Source organism: Salmo trutta, chromosome 13 (genome assembly GCF_901001165.1).
Source record: "Salmo trutta chromosome 13, fSalTru1.1, whole genome shotgun sequence".
In the NCBI taxonomy this organism is placed as follows: Eukaryota; Metazoa; Chordata; class Actinopteri; order Salmoniformes; family Salmonidae; genus Salmo; species Salmo trutta.
The window spans coordinates 48,802,410-48,821,683 of NC_042969.1; the positions used below are offsets into that span (position 1 = coordinate 48,802,410).

The 19,274-nt window shown below is 42.3% G+C and overlaps 2 protein-coding genes across 3 annotated transcripts in view; both read right to left on the reverse strand.

Moving 5' to 3' along the window:
- Positions 1-775: 775 nt before the first annotated feature.
- Positions 776-6,382, reverse strand: LOC115205897 (complement C1q tumor necrosis factor-related protein 5). Of its 2 annotated transcripts, none has more exons than XM_029772324.1 (3): positions 6,066-6,382; positions 2,111-2,355; positions 776-1,975 (listed from the first exon to the last, which is right to left on the reverse strand). In XM_029772324.1, the coding sequence occupies exons 2-3, from the start codon at positions 2,343-2,345 to the stop codon at positions 1,440-1,442; spliced, it is 771 nt and encodes a 256-aa protein (XP_029628184.1). In that variant the 5' UTR covers positions 2,346-2,355; positions 6,066-6,382; the 3' UTR covers positions 776-1,439. The 2 variants fall into 2 exon arrangements, with proteins under 2 accessions (XP_029628184.1, XP_029628183.1); XM_029772323.1 differs by having other exon boundaries at positions 2,111-2,352; positions 6,066-6,381.
- A 7,986-nt stretch (positions 6,383-14,368) lies between these two features.
- The window catches only part of LOC115205898 (histone-lysine N-methyltransferase 2A-like), a 43,221-nt gene continuing 38,315 nt past the window's right edge, over positions 14,369-19,274 (reverse strand). The window contains 1 exon segment of the mRNA XM_029772325.1: positions 14,369-19,034. Within this exon segment, the coding sequence (XP_029628185.1) occupies positions 18,759-19,034 (276 nt within the window). The 3' untranslated portion in view covers positions 14,369-18,758.

Genomic DNA, 19,274 nt, shown 5'->3' on the forward strand with positions numbered 1-19,274 from the left:
ATCCTGCCTGTTTGGCCCTGTCCGGGGGTATCATCGGATGGGGCCACAGTGTCTTCTGATCCCTCCTGTCTCAGCCTCCAGTATTTATGCTGCAGTAGTTTATGTGTCGGGGGGCTAGGGTCAGTCTGTTACATCTGGAGTATTCTCTTGTCTTATCCGGTGTCCTGTGTGAATGTAAATATGCTCTCTCTAATTCTCTCTTTCTTTCTTTCTTTCTTTCTCTCGGAGGACCTGAGCCCTAGGACTACCTGGCATGATGACTCCTTGCTGTCCCCAGTCCACCTGGCCATGCTGCTGCTCCAGTTTCAACTGTTCTGCCTGCGGCTACGGAACCCTGACCTGTTCACCGGACGTGCTTGTTGCACCCTCGACAATTACTATGATTATTATTATTTGACCATGCTGGTCATTTACGAACATTTTAACATCTTGACCATGTTCTGTTATAATATCCACCCGGCACAGCCAGAAGAGGACTGGCCACCCCTCATAGCCTGGTTCCTCTCTAGGTTTCTTCCTAGGTTTTTGGCCTTTCTCAGGAGTTTTTCCTAGGGAGTTTTTCCCAGCCACCGTGCTTCTTTCACATGCATTGCTTGCTGTTTGGGGTTTTAGGCTGGGTTTCTGTACAGCACTTTGAGATTTCAGCTGATGTACGAAGGGCTATATAAATAAATTTGATTTGATTTGATTTGTCATCTCAGGTGTTGGTCCTTGTTTTGTTGTGTTGTCATAAATGTACTTACCTGGTCAGAGTATTAGGTTTTAAAGCCAGTCATGAAAGTTAACATTTTTATTGGTGACATAAGTGAAGGTAGCACAGACATAAGTTAAAAGATTGTGAAAAGTATTTTAGGGCTTCAGTTTTTGAATTCTTTACAATTCATTCTTTTGCACAAAGTACTGGCTAAGTTTCATGACATCAGTCAGTGATGTCACAGTTGGAAGCCCTAAATTGCTCACACACATGTATGATGCCTTATTGAATCCTCTATACACCTCCACCACAACAGGACATATAACCTTCTTATGTTCACAATTCCTGCCAACTGCAGGAGCCAACATGTCTCATTTAAAGCCCATATGCCATCCTTGTTTGTAAAGGCAAAAAAACAATGATACATGTAGGGCCACCGTCAGAAAGTCTGTTAAAACGATTCACCATTGCACAGCAGCAGTCAAATGGCTAACCTGAAGCACAGCTGAAAGCACTACAGTTCACCTGATTCATCATCACAACTCATCAGTATGGTATGTGCCATAGCCTACTGCTATTTCTGTAACCTTGCTTAATGTGTTTATGCAAAGACCAGAGTTTTCTAATAACCTTCTAGAGAGGCCATGAATCATGTAGAATGCCAGTAAATTAGTTTAACATTTTCAAATATTTTCTGGGGGAGGACAATCCCCAGCCACAACACCAGATTTGGTCCCCGCAATGTCTATACCACTTCGCCCTTGGCGAAGACAGCAGAGTTTTTCCAGTCCGAGTACACCAGGAAGCCAGTGAAAGTGCTGTCAGTCTTAGAGCTGGAGTAGAAACCACTGTACTCTCCCAACGCCATCTGCACCCACACCTGGTCGCCCGGGATGAGGTGCAGCAGCGAGCCCCCGGACAAAGACGCTGGCTTGGGCCAGTTCCCATAGAACTGGAAATAGGACGCCATTGTGTGGCCGTTCTTCATCAGGTCAAACTGCAGGCTGGCCCGGTAGACGGTGGCGTGGACCGCAAAGTAGTAGACGCCGGGCACTTTGCAGGTGAAGCGTCCTGTTTCCGCGTTGAAGTCACCCTGCTCGTTTAGTGTTACCTTGTCAAAGCGCACAGCGTCTTCTGCTGCCACGGGCATGGTGCGGCCCTCGGACAACTTGGCGCTGAAGGCTGATTTGGGAGCGATGGCACACTCCCCCGACTGCCCCCTGTCTCCTTTATCTCCAGGGTTCCCCTGATCTCCAGTGAGGCCCCTAAAGCCTGACTCGCCTTTAGGGAGAATAGGGTAAAAACACAATACTGTTACTACTGTTCATTCAATAACACTTGAACCAATTGAACCAGGGGAAGACTCATGGGTCTACATAGTCCAAAGTATGTTGTAGAAAGTATGGTGCACTGTACCTGTCTCTCCCCTGTCTCCCTTCTCTCCCTTCTCCCCAGGGACAGAATCACGCCCGTCCCTCCCATCTCTTCCTGGTTGGCCAGCACTGCCGTGCACTCCAGGAGTACCTGGGATACCTGGGTGTCCCGTACACAAACTGGGCGGGATCTTGTTGTCGTCTAATTGGCTGGAGAAGTTTACCAGTAGAACAGGGAGGAGGAGGAGGAGGAGGGGCCACAGCTGGAGTGATGTCATTTCAATGCTACTATGTAGAGGGAAACATTTTCTGTCAACATGAAGGAATGAAAAATATATTTTCTACTTGATATTCTATTCTCTAGAACTGACATCTCCAGGGGATCCTCATAGCGTTTCATCTGTGAGTTTATAAATAGCTATGGTGCTCATTGATTTGTTCTGCAGATGTTATGAGATGCACAACAGTGCAAGGGTTATATAATCACAAGGAAACCTAATTACACAAACTCTTGAACCCATAAATGCTATGTGCTGAAATCAATGGAAATATCCTTCAAAGAACTATGACATGAAATGGTAGCAGAAAAATGACCTGTAATGTAGTGTAACGGCTGTCATATATTAGAGATTGAATCAGCTTTTCTTATTGACATATGACTTGTGTAGTGTGAATACAGACATTCCACTCCTTTCCCATTGGTCACATGTGTAGACAAAGGTCTTGGACTCACTCAACTGGACACAGCTAAGAGGAGGGGTCAGATGACCAGGGGAAAACATGCAACTGGAGAGAGGGAGTGACGGAACTGGAATAACCATCTAAAATGAACATAAGACGCCTCATACCACGGACACAAAGCTTTGAGAGTATAGGCCCCTGGTACAGTTGATGAGAGCAGTACCTACAGTGCATTCGGAAAGTATTCAGACCCCTTGACTTTTCCACATTTTGTTACATTCCACTCTTATTTTAAAATTGATTAAATGTTTTTTTTTTATATCAGTCTACACACAATACCCCATAATGACAAAGCAAAAACAGGTTTTTAGAAATCTGGGCAACATTATTAAAAATAAACTTAAATATCACATTAACATTAGTATTCAGACCCTTTACTCAGTACTTTGTTGAGGCACCTTTGGCAGCGATTACAGCCTCGAGTCTTCTTGTATGACGCTACAACCTTGGCACATCTGTATTTGGGGAGTTTCTCCCATTCTTCTCTGCAGATCCATTGTCAGGTTGGATGGGGAGTGTCGCTGCACAGCTATTCTCAGGTCTCTCCAGAGATCGGGTTCAAGTCAGGCCTCTGGCTGGGCCACTCAAGGACATTCAAAGACTTGTCTCGAAGCCACTCTTGCATTGTTTTGGCTGTGTGCTTAGGGTCATTGTGTGCTTAGAGTGAACCTTCACCCCAGTCTGAGCTCATGAGCTCTCTGGAGCATGTTTTCATCAAGGATCTCTCTGTACTTTCCTCTGGTCACCTTTTCCTCGATCCTGACTAGTCTCTCAGTCCCTGCCACTGAAAAACATCCCCACAGCATGATTCTTCCACCATGCTTCGCCGTAGGGATGGTGCCAGGTTTCCTCCAGATGTGACGCTTGGCATTCAGGCCAAAGAGTTCAATCTTGGTTTCATCAGACCAGACAATCTTGTTTCTCATGGTCTGAGAGTCTTTAGATGCCTTTTGGTAAACTCCAAGCGGGCTATCGTGCCATTTAATGAGCAGCTTCTGTCTGGCCACTCTACCATAAAGGCCTGATTGGTGGAGTGCTGCAGAGATGGTTGTCCTTCTGGCAGGTTCTCCCATCTCCACAGAGGAACTCTGCAGCTCTGTCAGAGTGACCATCAGGTTCTTGGTCACCTCCCTGACCAAGGCCTTTTTCCCTTGATTGCTCATCGATTGCTCTTGATTGCCCGGGCGGCTAGCTCTAGGAAGTCTTGGTGGTTCCAAACTTCTTCCATTTAAGAATGATGGAGGCCACTGTGTTCTTGGGGACCTTCAATGAAGTAGACATTTTTTGGTACCCTTCCCCAGATCTGTCCCTCGACACAATGCTATCTCGGAGCTATACGGACAATTCCTTCAACTTCATGGCTTGGTTTTTGCTCTGACTTGTACTGTCAACTGTGGGACCTTATATAGACAGGTGTGTGCCTTTCCAAATCATGTCCAATCAATTGAATTTACCGCAATTGCTCAATTTCAAGTCTCATTGCAAAACGTCTAAATACTTATGTGAATAAGGTTTTTCGGTTTTATTATTAGCAAATAATTCAAACATTTGTTTCGCTTTGTCATTATGGGGTATTGTGTGTAGATTGAGGATTTATTTTTATTTCATTCATTTTAGAAAAAGGCTGTAACGGAACAAAATGTTGAAAAAAGGGAAGGGGTCTGAATTTTTTCCGAATGCACTGCATGGCCGACAGGCATTATACTTTTAAAAGGCTATAAGGGCAATCAGATTATGACCGTACCCTATATAGGTCCCGTGTGGTTCAGTTGGTAGTTGGTAGAGCATGGTGCTTGCAACGCCAGGGTTGTGGGTTTGATTCCCACGGGGGACCAGTATGGAAAAACATTATGAAAATGTATGCACTCAATACTGCTCTGGATGAGAGTGTCTGCTAAATGACTGAAATGTGATAATGTTAAATATCTGTTGGCATCAGTAGCCTAGACTTCTTTTCCCAGTTTTTAAAACAGCCATTTCACATTAAATGTTAACGAGAGCAGCAGTGCCAGAACGGAAGCAATCATTATTTACACTGTTCAAAACAAAAACTCAGTGTTAATCCCTGCTTTCCTTTGGCGTGAGTTCAGGATCGTGTCTGTGTCTGTCTGTGTCGTCTGTGTGTGTGTGAGCCTGAGGGTTTTGAAGTGAGGGACAGAGTGTCTCCGCCCCCTCCTTTAGCAGTGCTGGGAAAGAGAGGAGCCAGATGTGAGCAACTGACAGCATGTCTACAGACTAACACTGTTGGCTACCATGGGACTGGATCACAGGACGGGTCTCACAAGGCCTGAAAAAACAGACACTGGGAACGGCAGTGTCTCCAGAGGACTTCACAATCAATTTTCTGATAGCAAGAGTGAACCATGGGCAGAGAACTGTGCAACTTGATCACACAAAATAATGCTCACGTTGAAAATGTAAAATTACTACCACAGAATATGCCCATAGTCAAATGTCCGTTTTAGACATCTAATAAAACTATCTTCGGGTAAGGACTTCCAGCCTGTAGTGTGCTCACTACAAGCAAGTATTACTTTAAGGCCAGAAAATATGAAATCCTGTCTTCCAGGTTATTTTCAGCTCAGTGCAGCCGTGGTGAGTCAGTGGTATATTTCAGCCACAGCTGCTGTATTCTTTATGACAGCATTTAAAGACCTGTTCCGAGCAAAGAGGTCTGGCCTGTGGAGAAACTAGCCGAAAGATGTGTCAGCATTCTGAGGAAGAACAGACAGACAGGATAAACACTGGAATCTGAGAAGCTGCAGACCACTGTATCCCTATTCCCTATATTGACCACAAACTCCCTTTTTTGTGTGTGGGAATACAATATGCAAAATACAGTAATACCTCAGTATGTATTGTTGCAACTTTCTGAGCAATTAATCATCCAATAACAGAGGGGGTGTTGGCAGTATCACAAAGAATCACAGTATAGCACGTTTCTGATGAGGATAGCAGCAGTTTTATGACTGGTTAGAAAAATGTATACTATTTGAATAGGATACTATTTGTTACTTCAATAAAACATGTATATTCCAATTACACAGGAATTCATCAATGCATTTGCAAAACAAAATGAGTTGCCTGTGAAACATACATTCCTCCATTCCTTTACTGTTTGCGTGGCAGCAAAAGATTGTCAATGGAAAATAGATCCTTTTCCTTATTGTAGATAATGTTGAACCACACCTACTCACAGCAGACAGTGAATATATAAAATTATTTTCAATCTGGAATTATGTGAAAATAAAGTTTACCAGTTAACGTCCAAAAGTCCTCAGGAGCTGCAGTCTTTGCCTTGTGCTGAAGTGAAAACAGTCAAAGTTATATTTTCTGCTTTAGCCAAAGAGGCTGGGAAAAAAAGGAGAACTCTGTCTTGAAAGGAAACGGTAATAAAAGCAAATTAGAAAGGGAGGGTGGGAGAGAGAGAGGGAGGGAGGGAGACGGAGAGGAAAAGACAGTTCGAGTAGGAGGGAAATATTTGAAGTCTCGCCAGCGCAAATAATAAAGGGGAAAATAAGTCTTCAATAAAAAGATCAGGATCAAACAAGAGTGAGGGAGAGGTTGAGAAATCAGGAAAGCGAGTGAGTGGGAAAAAGTAGGTGCAGTGAGGATAACAAAAGGTTGGCAGATTACATCAGATTTTAAGATTCGACACTGGAGGAATTTCTTTCCCCAACATAAACAGTGGGAGAGATCAGACTGTTGTGGTCACTGGTCAGGGACATGTAACCACGGCACACTGAGGCAAAGTCCTGGAAAACTCGAGCAATACTGTGAACTGCTGTTACAGCCTACGCTTCATATTGTGAACATCTCAAAAAGCAGTAAGGCCTTAGAATCGGAGGATGCTTTATTATTAGCCTTAACGCGGAGATATTTGATAGGTTTCATGAGAGTAAAGACACAGGGAGATACTTGAAATTATGTTATCTTAGAGCGAAGCAATGTTCTTCCCTCCGATTTTCTTCAGAAATTTAAACAAGAGACTTTGGCTGGAATCCTCTCCTTGTGTCAGTTTTGAGCTGATTGAGGAATGTGAAATAGTCAGAAAACATCCCACATCTCACTTAACCATTTGCAGCCACTCTTAAAGAGGATGTGACTTATTTTACTGAACTATCACTCACTTTGATCGCTGTCTATCCATGCAAACCAGCATGTATGTGTCCCTAAAGTCTGCTACAGCATTTACAAAGACACCACCTTGAGTTAGTAGTACGTCACTGATGACACCGCTACAGGTCCAGACTACATTGATGGGACTGCTGAGGCTTGGTCACATTTAGGGTGGAACCTCCATGTTTCTACACATGGTTTGGTTTGGTCTTTACACTACTTCACTGTTTTTATGGGACAAGGGGTTGGCAATTGCTCTTTAAAATCCCAGACCTAGACTTTTCCTTTTCACTCGAGGCAATTGAACTGTTTCACAGAGGACTTCACAAGCCTTGCGTTGAGGCCAGTAGCCACAACTGCACTGAGGTACTATTAGACAATCAGTCCATTTTTCCCCCCTGCTCATTCGGACACAAAAGTCTGTAAAAACACTAGAAAATCAGATCAAGTGATTTTTATTTTGGGAATCTGTTCCAAAGTATTCTCAAGCATAATAGAACGATGTACAGTATGTGATCGTGTACAAATGTAAGCAAGGTTTGAAATGATTATGTTTTCGCCAAATATTTTATCTGTTCGGGCTTCTTACGGTCAATGTTCAGTCTACAAATTATTTGTAATTCTCTTCAGGCCCCCTGACCATCTGCTCAAGAAGAAATCTTCCCGTGCTGAATATACAGTAGCTGATGATCCCTGCCCTCGATTATCCTTTCATTTCTACAGCAAAAGTAATTATTAAAATAACCATGACAGACTGAACCTGTGTCCCCAGCCTTTGAGTCCCTAAGTGAGTGGCATGAATGACTCACAAATGTCACAGAACTATAACATTTCAAATTCTGCACTGAATATATTGTGCAGTTTGTCAATAGTGTAGCTTTTTATGCTGTCATTATTTCACAAGACCACCTGGGTAGAATACATGTCAAATGAAGGTATAACATTTGTTGATGTACCATTGATCAAGGCACTAGATGCACTAGGTAAGAATGTCTGCTAACCGACAAAAAAAAAAAAGGCTTTTGAAAGCTAGCTGCAATTATGCCATACAACTTCCCCTCTGTTGAATTAGAGATAAAATCAGACTTTGTCATGTTCATTTTAACTGGCTAGACCAGACTAGTCTGGACTAGACTGAATAGATATGACATTTATAGGAGAACAAAAAGTGCTTTACCAGTACCTAACCCAACCGACACCATACACAGAATGAGTCAGCACCAGCGGAGTGTTTGTATTTAGTGCTCCAAGACACAACAACAGGTGTCATCTGGATATATTCCTGACAGCAGCCCTCTGAGCACATCACATTTCACTAGATATTCTTCTCCCAGAACTGGGATTCCTCAGATCAGCTAACCAGATAGCCCACACCCCCCTGATACTAGCGTGCCACTACCTTCAAAGCTTAATTCACATACTCATTCCTCAGATGGCGCGAGAGAGCCAGAGGAAAGAAATGGAGATATACAGTTGAGTGTGGATGCAGAGATGAAGGAAGACACTGAAGGTTCTCTATGGACTGTTGGAGATGATCCAGAAGGAGTGAGAGAAGATTGAAATAAAGATGTTAGAAAAGGGATTGGAGAGCACAAAAGACTAAATGAAGGAGGAGGTTGAGAGGAAGGAGGAGGAGGCAATGCTGAGAGATGTAGTGGAGATGGACAAAGAGAGGGTGAGGAAGGAGGACAATGAAGTGGAGAAGAAGGAGGCTGGACGGACAGAAAGAGAAAGTGGAAATATTGAGAAAGTTGGAAAGCTGTAGTTGGAAGAGGAGAAAGAGAAGTTGGGAGAACAGGAATAAGATCGTGGAAAGGTTGAAAGTGGACGAGAGAGGAGAAATGTACAAGAACAGGATAAATAATTCAAAAGAAACAAAAGAGATGGACAGAATGAAAGCAGATGTGGAAGAGAAGGCAAAGTAGGAGCTGAAGAAAGTTGAGTTTGACACAGAAGTTTGAGAAAAGGAATGAGGGGGAGTGTGTGAAGTTGGATGTGGAGGACAAGATGGAAGTAAAGAGGGTGATGACAAGAAAGAGGTGGAGCTTGTGAAGGTGGAGACAGGAGAAGTGGAAGACCAAGATGAAGAGAGTGAGAGAATTGATTGAAGTTGGGGAAGAGAAGCTAAATGAGAAACAAAGCGAGGGGGATGTGGACAGACTTGTGGAAGGAGTGATGGAGAAGATGTGATGAGAAGATGAGAGAGGTGGAGAAAGTTAAGCTGGAGAATGAGGTCCAGAGAGAAGGGGGAAATGAAGGAGAAGAAAGAGTAGGAGGTGAAGCGGATAAAGGTGGAGTTGGAAGACAGAGATGAAGAGTCAGATAGTGGATTGAGAGAATGGAGGAGACAACAGAGAGAAAGGAAATCTAGAGAAAAGGGGAGGGGTGAATGAGAAGATTAAGGAGACAGAGAGAGTGAGAGAATAGAAAAGGAAGAGAAGGACAGGGAGAGAGAGGGAGTGGAGAAGAGGGTCAAAAATGAAATGGAGCAGGTGAGAAATTATGGAAGGAGGAGATAAGGAAAGAACACAAGGAGGCATTGATAGAGCTGGAAAGAAAAAAACTGGAGAATGTAAGACAGAATCTGGACAATGTGAGAGTGTGTGGAGAGGGCAAGAGATGTTCAAAGACAGAGCAGAGAGAGAGTGTGAGACTATGTGATGAAGATTAGCGAGTTGCAGGATGAGGAAGGAATTGGTCTGCAGACTTATCAAGAAAAATAAACAGACCAGATGGAAAATACAGGTACAGATACTTCACATAACCAGATAGTTCACTCAAATGACCTTCTGTAAGTATTCTGGTTTGTATAACCCACATAGTCAGAGCCAGAGCAATAGGAATAGAATAATAACACTATACAGACCCCTTGACTTTTTATGTTATGTTACGTTACAGCCTTATTCTAAAATTTAATAAATTGTTTTTTCTCCTCAATCTACACACACACAATACCTCATAATAATACAAAAAACTGAAATAATACATTTACATAAGTATTCAGACCCTTCACTCAGTAATTTGCTGAAGCAACTTTGGCAGCCTCGAGTCTTCTTGGGTATGACGCTACAAGCTTGGCACACCTGTATTTGAGGAGTCCCCCCCCCCCATTCTTCTCTGCAGATCCTCTCAAGCTCTGTCAGGTTGGATGGGGAGCGTCGCTGCACAGCTATTTTCAGGTCCCTCCAGAGATGTTCAATCGGGTTCAAGTGCAGGCTCTGGCTGGGCCACTCAAGAACATTCAGAGACTTGTCACAAAGCCACTCCTGTGTTGTCTTGGCTGTGTGCTTAGGGTTGTTGTCCTGTTGGAAGGTGAACCTTGGCCCCAGTCTGAGGTCCTGAGCGCTCTGGAGCAGGTTTTCATCAAGGATCTCTGTACTTTGCTCTGTTCATCTTTCCCGCAATCGTGACTAGTCTCCCAGTTCCTGCCGCTGAAAAACATCCCCACAGCATGATGCTGCCACCACCATGCGATGGTGCCAGGTTTCCTCTAGACGTTACGCATGGCATTCAGGCCAAAGAGTTCCATCTTGGTTTCATCAGACCATAGAATCTTGTTTCTCATGGTCTGAGAGTCCTTTAGGTGCCTTTTGGCAAACTCCAAGCGGGCCATCATGTGCCTTTTACTGAGGAGTAGCTTCCATCTGGACACTCTACCATAAAGGCCTGATTGGTGGAGTGCTGCAGAGATGGTTGTCTGCATCTCAACAGAGGAACTCTGGAGCTCTGTCAGGTGACCATCGGGTTCTTAGTCATCTCCCTGACCAAGGCCCTTCTCCCCTGATTGCTCAGTTTTGCTGGGTGGCCAGCTCTAGGAAGAGCCTTGGTGGTTCCAAACTTCTTCCATTTAAGAATGATGGAGGCCACTGTTTCTTGGGGACCTTCAACGCTGCAGACATTTTTTTTTGTACCCTTCACCAGATCTGTGCCTTGACACAATCCTTTCTCTGAGCTCCACGGACAATTCCTTCGACATCATGGCTTGGTTTTTGCTCTGACATGCACTGTCAACAGTGGGACCTTATATAGACAGGTGTGTGCATTTCCAAATCATGTCCAATCAACTGGATTGACCACAGGTGGACTCCAATCAAGCTGTAGAAACATCAAGGATGAAGAATGGAAACAGGATGCACCTGAGCTCAATTTCAAGTCTCATTGCAAAGGGTCTGAATACATATGTAAATAAGGTATTTCTGTTTTTCAAAAATGTCTAAAAACCTGTATTTGCTTTGTCATTACGGGGTATTTTGGGTAGATTTATATATTTAATCAATTTTAGAAGGCTGTAATGTAAAAAATGTTTGGAAAAAGGGGTCTGAAAACTTTGAATGCACTGCATGCCCCTACACCAAATATTCTTATGAATAAATATACTGAACAAAATAATCAACGCAACATGTAAAGTGTTGGTCCCATGTTTCATGAGCTGAAATAAAAGATCCCAGAAATGTTCCAAATGCAGTGAGCATTATTCCTTTTCAGAAAAAATATCTATCCACCTGGCAGGTGTGGCATATCAAGAAGCTGATTAAACAGCATGATCATTACACAGGTGCAGCTTGTGCTGGGGACAATAAAAGGCCACTAAAATGTGTAGTTGTGTCACAACACAATGCCACAGATGTTTCAAGTTGAGGGAGCGTGCAATTGGCATGCTGACTGCAGGAATGTCCACCAGAGCAGTTGCCAAATAATTTGTTAATTTCTTTACCATAAGCTGCCTTCCAACGTTGCTTTAGAGGATTTGGCAGTACGTCCAACCAGCCACAGACCACGTGTAAAAACGGCAGCCCAGGACCTCCACATCTGGCTTCTTCATCTTCCCCAGATGTCTGAGACCAGCCACCTGGACAGCTGATGAAACTGTGGGTTTGCACAACCGAAGAATTTCTGCACTAACTGTCAGAAACCATCTCAGGGAAGCTTATATGCATGCTTGTCATCCTGACCAGGGTCTTGACCTGACTGTAGTTTGGCTTCGTAACCGACTTCAGTGGGCAAATGCTCACCTTCAATGGTCACTTGCACGCTGGAGAAGTGTGATCTTCACAGATGAATCCCTGTTTCAACTGAACTGTGCAGATAGCAGACAGTTTGCTGATGTCAATGTTGTGAACAGAGTGCCCCATGGTGGCAGTGGGGTAGTGGTATCAGCAGGCATAAGCTACAGACAACACACACACAATTACTTTTTAATCAATGGCATTTTAATGCACAGAAATACTGTGACGAGATCATGAAGCACGTTGTGCCATTCATCTTCTGCCATCACATTTCAGCATGATAGTGCATGAGTGCATGTCCCCATGATCTGTACACAATTCCTGGAAGCTGAAAATGTCCCATTGGCCTGTGTACTCACCCGACAGTTCCCGCCAATTTCCAGCAACTTCGCACAGGTATTGAAGAGGACAACATTCCACAATCAACAGCCTGATCAACTCTATGCAAAAGAAAGTGTCAAGCTGCTTGAGGCAAATGGTGGTCACACAAGAAACTGACTGGTTTTCTGATCCAGGCCCCTACCTTAAGGTATCTGTGACCAACAGATGCATATCTGTATTCCCAGTCATGTGAAATCTGTAGATAAGGGCCTAATGAATTTATTTCAATTGACCGATTTCCTTATATGAACTGTAACATCTTTGATATTCTTGCATGTTGCGTTTATATTTTTGTTCAGTGTATAAAATAATTGTCTTGAATTGGTGTCTACACTGCCTGAACCAGATCAGGCTATTACACAACCTGCTTTCTCAATTGACCAAATATGGTTATATCCTTGTACACATTTGTTCAGTATCGTTATAAACCAATCTAATATAAAAATACATTTAAAAAAACAGAGCGTTATGTTCAGATCTCTGTTGCAACAGTAATGTATTTAGAGCGCTAGATCTACGTTCAAAGCATTCCAGAACAGGTTCCCGGAGCGGGTGTCATCGTTACCACAACATTGAACATGTTCAGTATGCTCGTTTTATCAATACTATGACCACACTGATACCTTATACAAATGTTAGCGGTTTCAACTTTAAAAAAAGGTGAGCTACCCAGCTGCCATAGAATTGTAAGTTGAAGGAACTTGCATTACAATGAGTTGACAACTTAATTTTGGCTTTCTTATACTTTGGCGTTAAAAAAAAAAGAAAGTCAATTGAGGAAATTAAGTTCTAAAAACTAGATAAAAAGTGCTAAGTTATCAAGTTGACGTCGGTGTGATACACTTATAAACATAGAAATGGAGAATTGAACAAGGAGTGACACAGATCTGGGCCCGGTTTGACAAAAGCATCGTAAGGCTAAGTTCATCATTAGAACCTTCCTAAGAGCATTGTTAAATCTCTGAGCTGTTTCCCAAAACCATCCTTACTAAAGTTGCTCTTGAAAACGCTTGTTATTTAACGACTGCCTCAGACAGCTAAGTGGGTCATTAGATGTTTTTTTCCCCCCCTATCATGTCACTTTATACACAGATCTCCACTACATAGAATCAATGACCCATTATCTGCCTCTGACCACCAATAACTTCAGAACGAAGTTACCTAGAAATAAAGTTGCCAATGTCTTTGCAAATTATTAAGCGAAAGTTGAAAAGATGCTTCAAATGAAAACCGAGATGACGGCATTAAAAAGTATACAAAACATTTTGAACAGCTGCTCTTTCCTTGACAGACTGACCAGGTGAAAACTGTCATCCCTTTGAGGTCACTTGTAAAATCCATTTCAGTGTAGATGAAGGGGAAGAGACAGATTAAAGGATTTTTAAACTTGAGACATGGGCAAGACAAAAATATTTAAGCCTTTGAACAGGGTATGGTAGGTGGCAGACGCACCGGTTTGTGTCAAGAACTGCAACGCTGCTGGGTTTTTCCACACTCAAGTTTCCCCATGTGTCATTAACAGTCTATCACCCAAAGGCCATCCAGCCAACATGACAACTGTGGGAACCATTGGAGGCTTTTCTGAGGGAAAAGGGGGTGGTGCAATATTAGGAAGATATTTTAATCAAACTTCATGTCCAGTCAATTGTTTTATTTTGTAGGCTACGCTGTCTAAATATTTTTCATGTTGTGTAACGGGCGCAATAAGGTGCCAAATCAATGCAATTTAGTGCATCATTATAGAGCAAGTATTAGAATAAGCCGCCTCAAGGTGATCTCTCTAGAAGCGGATCCGTCAGTGTTGTAGAATAATCATAATGTTAAAGGTTAAGATTTGAATGGAGAAATCTGATCAGAGAGCAGCGCAGTCTTTCTTTCACACCCTGAGTATTGACACATGCGCCAACCAACGCACTTACGGAAGACTCTTCCTGCGTGGTGTTTTGGGAAACGCACGTTACATCTTCGGCTGTTGTAGGAACAATGCATCTTTATAAAAAATAAAACAAATCTAGGCTGACAGAACAAGTAAAAGAAAAGGAGAGAGCCTGAAGAAAGAGTAAACGAGACATGTTTATTATTTAAACTATCACTTAAATAAAAAAAGTGCATAGAAAATAAACATGATTAGAAACTTTTCTTTTTACAGTTATGTACAATTTTGTTTCCTAATTATACATTCAACCTTAAGTAGTTTGTGGTTTACTCATGTGGTTCAACTTTCCTTCATTTCTGTGACACATGAGAGAAAACTGATGTACAACTAACAGGGAAAAATATCATTATTCTCATGGAGTTCAGGAGGAAGTGTTAATAAGACAAAGGTATATTCAAGGCATAGGAAGAGAGCCATTTAACCATTTCTAAGTCCTACCGCCAACTCCTCATCTCAGGCTGATAAGTTCTATACACAAGGAACAATTATAAAATTACAAATACAGTTGAGTATTTTACCCCCCCCAACTTCTTTCAAGCAGGTTCCAGCAACTACCTTGACCTGTAAATAAATTCATGGACGTTCCAATACACAAAATAAATAAATAAAACTTATTTTCATCATCACCTTCTATAAAATAGCACATAAGTACAACCAAAGCTCCCGAAGAGGGGTGGTGAGGGAGACATGGAAGAGGGTAAAATAACATTTTGGTGGGATTTGTTTTTTCCTGATCTCCACAAACTCAATCATACCACAATCAAGTAGGTAGTCTAAAATCCCTGTTAAAAATGTACAAAGAATAAAAACATTCACTACAACAATCAAAAACACAAAATAAAATGGCTGACCTCAAGAAGTTCGGAACCACTTTATACATCATTACATAAATACTGTTTATTTTTCGAGAAGAAAAAAAAAAAGAAAACTGCAAAGCTCCCGCCAAAAGGAACATACACAGGCACAGGAAACCTGGTACTGGATTTCAATATACAAAAATGTACGTTAGTTATTCTAAACTGATACTGTAACACAAAACCATTAGAGTACATTGAACACTGCTATTAACCATTATAAACCTGCTGTTTGCTACTGTAACTAAGTTTGTCTGTCCATTCTGTATATTGTATAGATACTGAAGTACGTTACTATTTCGATATAGATATATCTATCATAATTACAAGTGAAGGACAAGGGCCACTGGTGTGGCATGGTATTATGAAGTCCAAGAAACAACAGAGTCTTCCATTTAAAAACACTTGACTAATGGGTTGTTCTAAAAACCCATGACACTTCACTGCTTTGGATCTGGAGAGGAGTCAAAGCCTTTGGGATTAGTAAAAGGATTACCAAAGCCATCTTTGAAGTCTGTTAGTTTATTCAGTGTGACCTTTCGATGTTCATTTAGAATGCTGCCCCTCAATCATTTTCCCTCTGAAATGAAACAACTGTCCTGTGAGGTCATCTTTCAGTCCGGTCTTTGTGGGGTTTTTTTTAACTAAAAAAACTAAAATAGTTTCAGAAATCACCACAATTCAGTTTTTGTATATACATTCATTAAAGACACAGCAGCAGAATTCAGCATGACCCTGTGCCTCACCCTAAGGCTAGCCAGGATAGGAGGACAGCGAGAGCTGAACCAAAACTGTATCCCTGAATTAGCTGGCAAAACCCAGGCTGCAAGGAGGTGGAGGAGAGTGTTCACTGTTGGCCTCCAGAGTGGTCCCTGCACTCTGAACGTCCCTAATACACATGGGGGAAGGTCGAGCAGAAGTGCACTTTGCTGGGGGCCACAATTCCTAAGGGAGCTTAAACAGTATCTGTGCTTGTGGTTTTTAAACATAGGAACCCATTAGGTTTACAAGGAGTAGAACGTTGTTTCCCCATGTTAAGTCAGTGCCTCTGTCACAGATGAAGTGCAATGTTTTGGCTAAGTTATTGTTTCACTTCAGAGCCTGGGCAGGGTAAGGGTTGGAGAGATTCTGTGACGGCCTTACAAGATAAAGTCAGAGTAAGAGGAAAAATGGATTGCAAAACCAAAAATATAACAAATAAAGTCACTGGCCTGAAGTGGCTCACTATAGGACAACTGGAGCCAGAGTTGCACAAAGCAGCAATTTGGTGAGCTTTGTTTGAGGTATGCAAGGAAATACATGCCTGTCATCAACGTAGCCACTTTTTGTACACTGATATCCCACCAAAACTGGGACTATTACTGTCCATTTACGAGTCAGAGTTCTCTAAACGAAGCATGATCAGTTACAACAAAGGAAAAGCGAGAGATCAAGCGAGCGGACAAACTCCTACATAGGTTGCAATGTGGTCAATGGTAATGCTTAGCCTCCTCTAACCTTTCCTAACTTAAAATCAGCTTCTACCGAGCTTCTAAAAAAGCTTCCCATGTGTAGCCGGTCTCATGTAAATGCCATAAAACAAATGCTGTACTTTGAGGGAGTCGAGCAGAAACATGATGAAACATTGACAGTATTAATATGAAGGCAACACTGACAGAACGAAACCATGGAGGTACAATCCATGGGGAACCTTGGTGCACTGATGTGGCTATAGGCGTTAACTGTGTTTTATGTCCTTACAGTTAGCAGATTTTGGAGCGTGTTTGATCCCGAAAGGGAGACGTTGAAATTTGTAGAGAAATGTATTTTTTTTTAAAGCTGAAAGTGAACGAATTACACACAGTGAGCAGCCACAAATCTGAATGGACTGGCTGGAGCCTCCGCGTAGTGTGGAATTAAGGCTGGAAAAAGGAGGAGTTCAGACAGCTATTATAATAGACCAGCACTCAAATGGACTCCCTCAAGTGCATATAATAATGCCATGCTGCTAACAGGCAGTCATTAGAAATGTCCTTGATTAACAGATTGGCAAATAGAGCTACTGGTGGACTGAGCTCAGCAGGGAGCGACAGCTTCAGTCTTTGGAATCCAAAAAGAAACATTCAGGCTACAAATAAAATGAAAACGCCAACGGAAAAAAAACAGCTTGGAGAAAGGCAGCTCAATAAAAATATAGAGCACAAGCGTTAGTGTTTGTAAACCTCTATTTCCTACAAAAATGGCAATAAAATAAATACGATTTCTTAAAAATATAAATACAATTTCATAACATTAAGTGCTATTCACTAGTGAGTGCTTTTTAGTCGTTTGTATAGAAAAATATACATATTATTTACATTCTCAAAGCAAGCGTGACATTTTTCTGCCCATAAAAAAAAAAAAAAGGGACAGAAGAGACAAGACTTCAAACGACTCGGTTTGACACAAATAAAAAGACAAATCCTTTGCAACAGTAATTCGTGAAATAGGCCATAATAAGAATAACTTCGATCTTAAAATGGGATTAAAGGGAAATCAGATTTTTGGGGGGGGAAATGACATTTGGTTCTCATTGCTGTAATTCCGGACTCTGTTCTAACCTAATTTCAAAAGACAATGTGTGCATACCTGCGATACAAATCGATGGCTCTGCCTTTATCATTTTCCTATACAAAACCAACAAATACATTTACTAAAGCAAAAAAAACGAAATAAAAGTTCACCCCTCAGCTGTCAGTCCACCAGAATCTCAGCGTAGCTTGCTAGTCACGGTCATGACTTTATCCAATGACCACCGACCGACTTCGACAACGTCTCTACAAGTACACTCGAAGTTATCATTAATTATCAATAACAATAACACTTGAAAAGAAATCATCTACAGGCTTCTTTCTATCGCTTTGACTACAGCTCCCTCTAGTGTTTCTCTTCCTAACACATCTTGCGACTTGTTGCTCTGGACAGGCATAGGAACTATTTACAGTGGCTGAATACACAGCGTAGCAGCCCCAAGCAATTCTTTATGATATCGCGAGATACTCCGAAGGCTGCACAGGATGCACATTCCGACAGGCAGATGTGTATAAACAGATGAGGCCAAGAGAAAAGCGTCGTCTGATCAGTTCTAATACGTCCTCGTTCTTTTTCTAAAATGCAGAGAAAATTCCCTTCCACAAATTGCACTTTGGTGTTTAAAATGGAACTTACAAGGAGGAAATTATTATTGTGTTTAACATAATCAATGGATTCTATGCTCACACAGAATTGAGATATAATCTAGAAAAATAAATGTGAGGTGATGTTAAAATTCAGAATGAAAAGGGCAATTTGTGTATCATTCAGAGACAGAAAACATTAAAACATTGCTAATCTTACAGTCACCATTTCCTTTGACTTCCCAGAGTCTGAAACCATCCGATCCAAAAGTAAAACAACCAAAGAGGCACAACAATAAGTTGTTCCCTTTCAAAAATGTCCCTCCCCAAAACAGAGACCTGCTCTCGTATCAAACTTAACCCGGTCCGTAGCTCACCTTTCTTCCCAAGCCTTACAGCAACAAGGGAGCGCAGTACTGGAAGCATCATTCTGCACTCTAAGACCTGGCAGTGCATGGATGGCTTTGTGCTAGTCGAGGGGACGGCTAACACCACTCCAATCACACATCAGAGTGGGGGGCTAGTTGAGGAACTTCCGGCACCTCTTGGTTCCGCAGTTGCATGGAAGCTTATTGCCCGGCTCCTCAATGGGAAACTTGTAGTCGTAGGTGAGCTCCTCGCCGCGGTAGATTTTGCGTGTTGCGAAGATGACGATGTGCTTCTGCCCATCCACGTTGATGACACGTGAGTAGCAATTGGGCTCGCACGAGTGGTTGATGAAGCGGGCGGCGTTGCCGTGCACGGTGGCATCCACCACTTCATAGTCGTCGATGCGGAACATGTAACAGCCAACACCCTGTAGAGGAAGGGACAGGAAGAGAAGAGGGTGAGAAGCTATTGGCTGAGGATTGCAGTCAACAAAACCCATTATCAAATGACTGAAGATCCTGACTGGTTAATAGGGTGGTGTTGACACATGAAAACCACGTTCAGCAGGGCCCAGCATTCAGATACAAATACCTTACGTAGAACAAACATGACTGACAAGTAGAATGAGGACTCACGCAAGATCTATTCATGACATTTCTATCTGCAA

Excerpts from the sequence above, each read along its gene's own strand:
- LOC115205897 (XM_029772324.1), bottom strand. The coding sequence starts at position 2,345 with ATGACATCACTCCAGCTGTGGCCCCTCCTCCTCCTCCTCCTCCCTGTT. Across the intron at positions 1,976-2,110 it reads GGGAGACAGGGGAGAGACAG|GCGAGTCAGGCTTTAGGGGC; the intron begins GTACAGTGCACC and ends TTCTCCCTAAAG.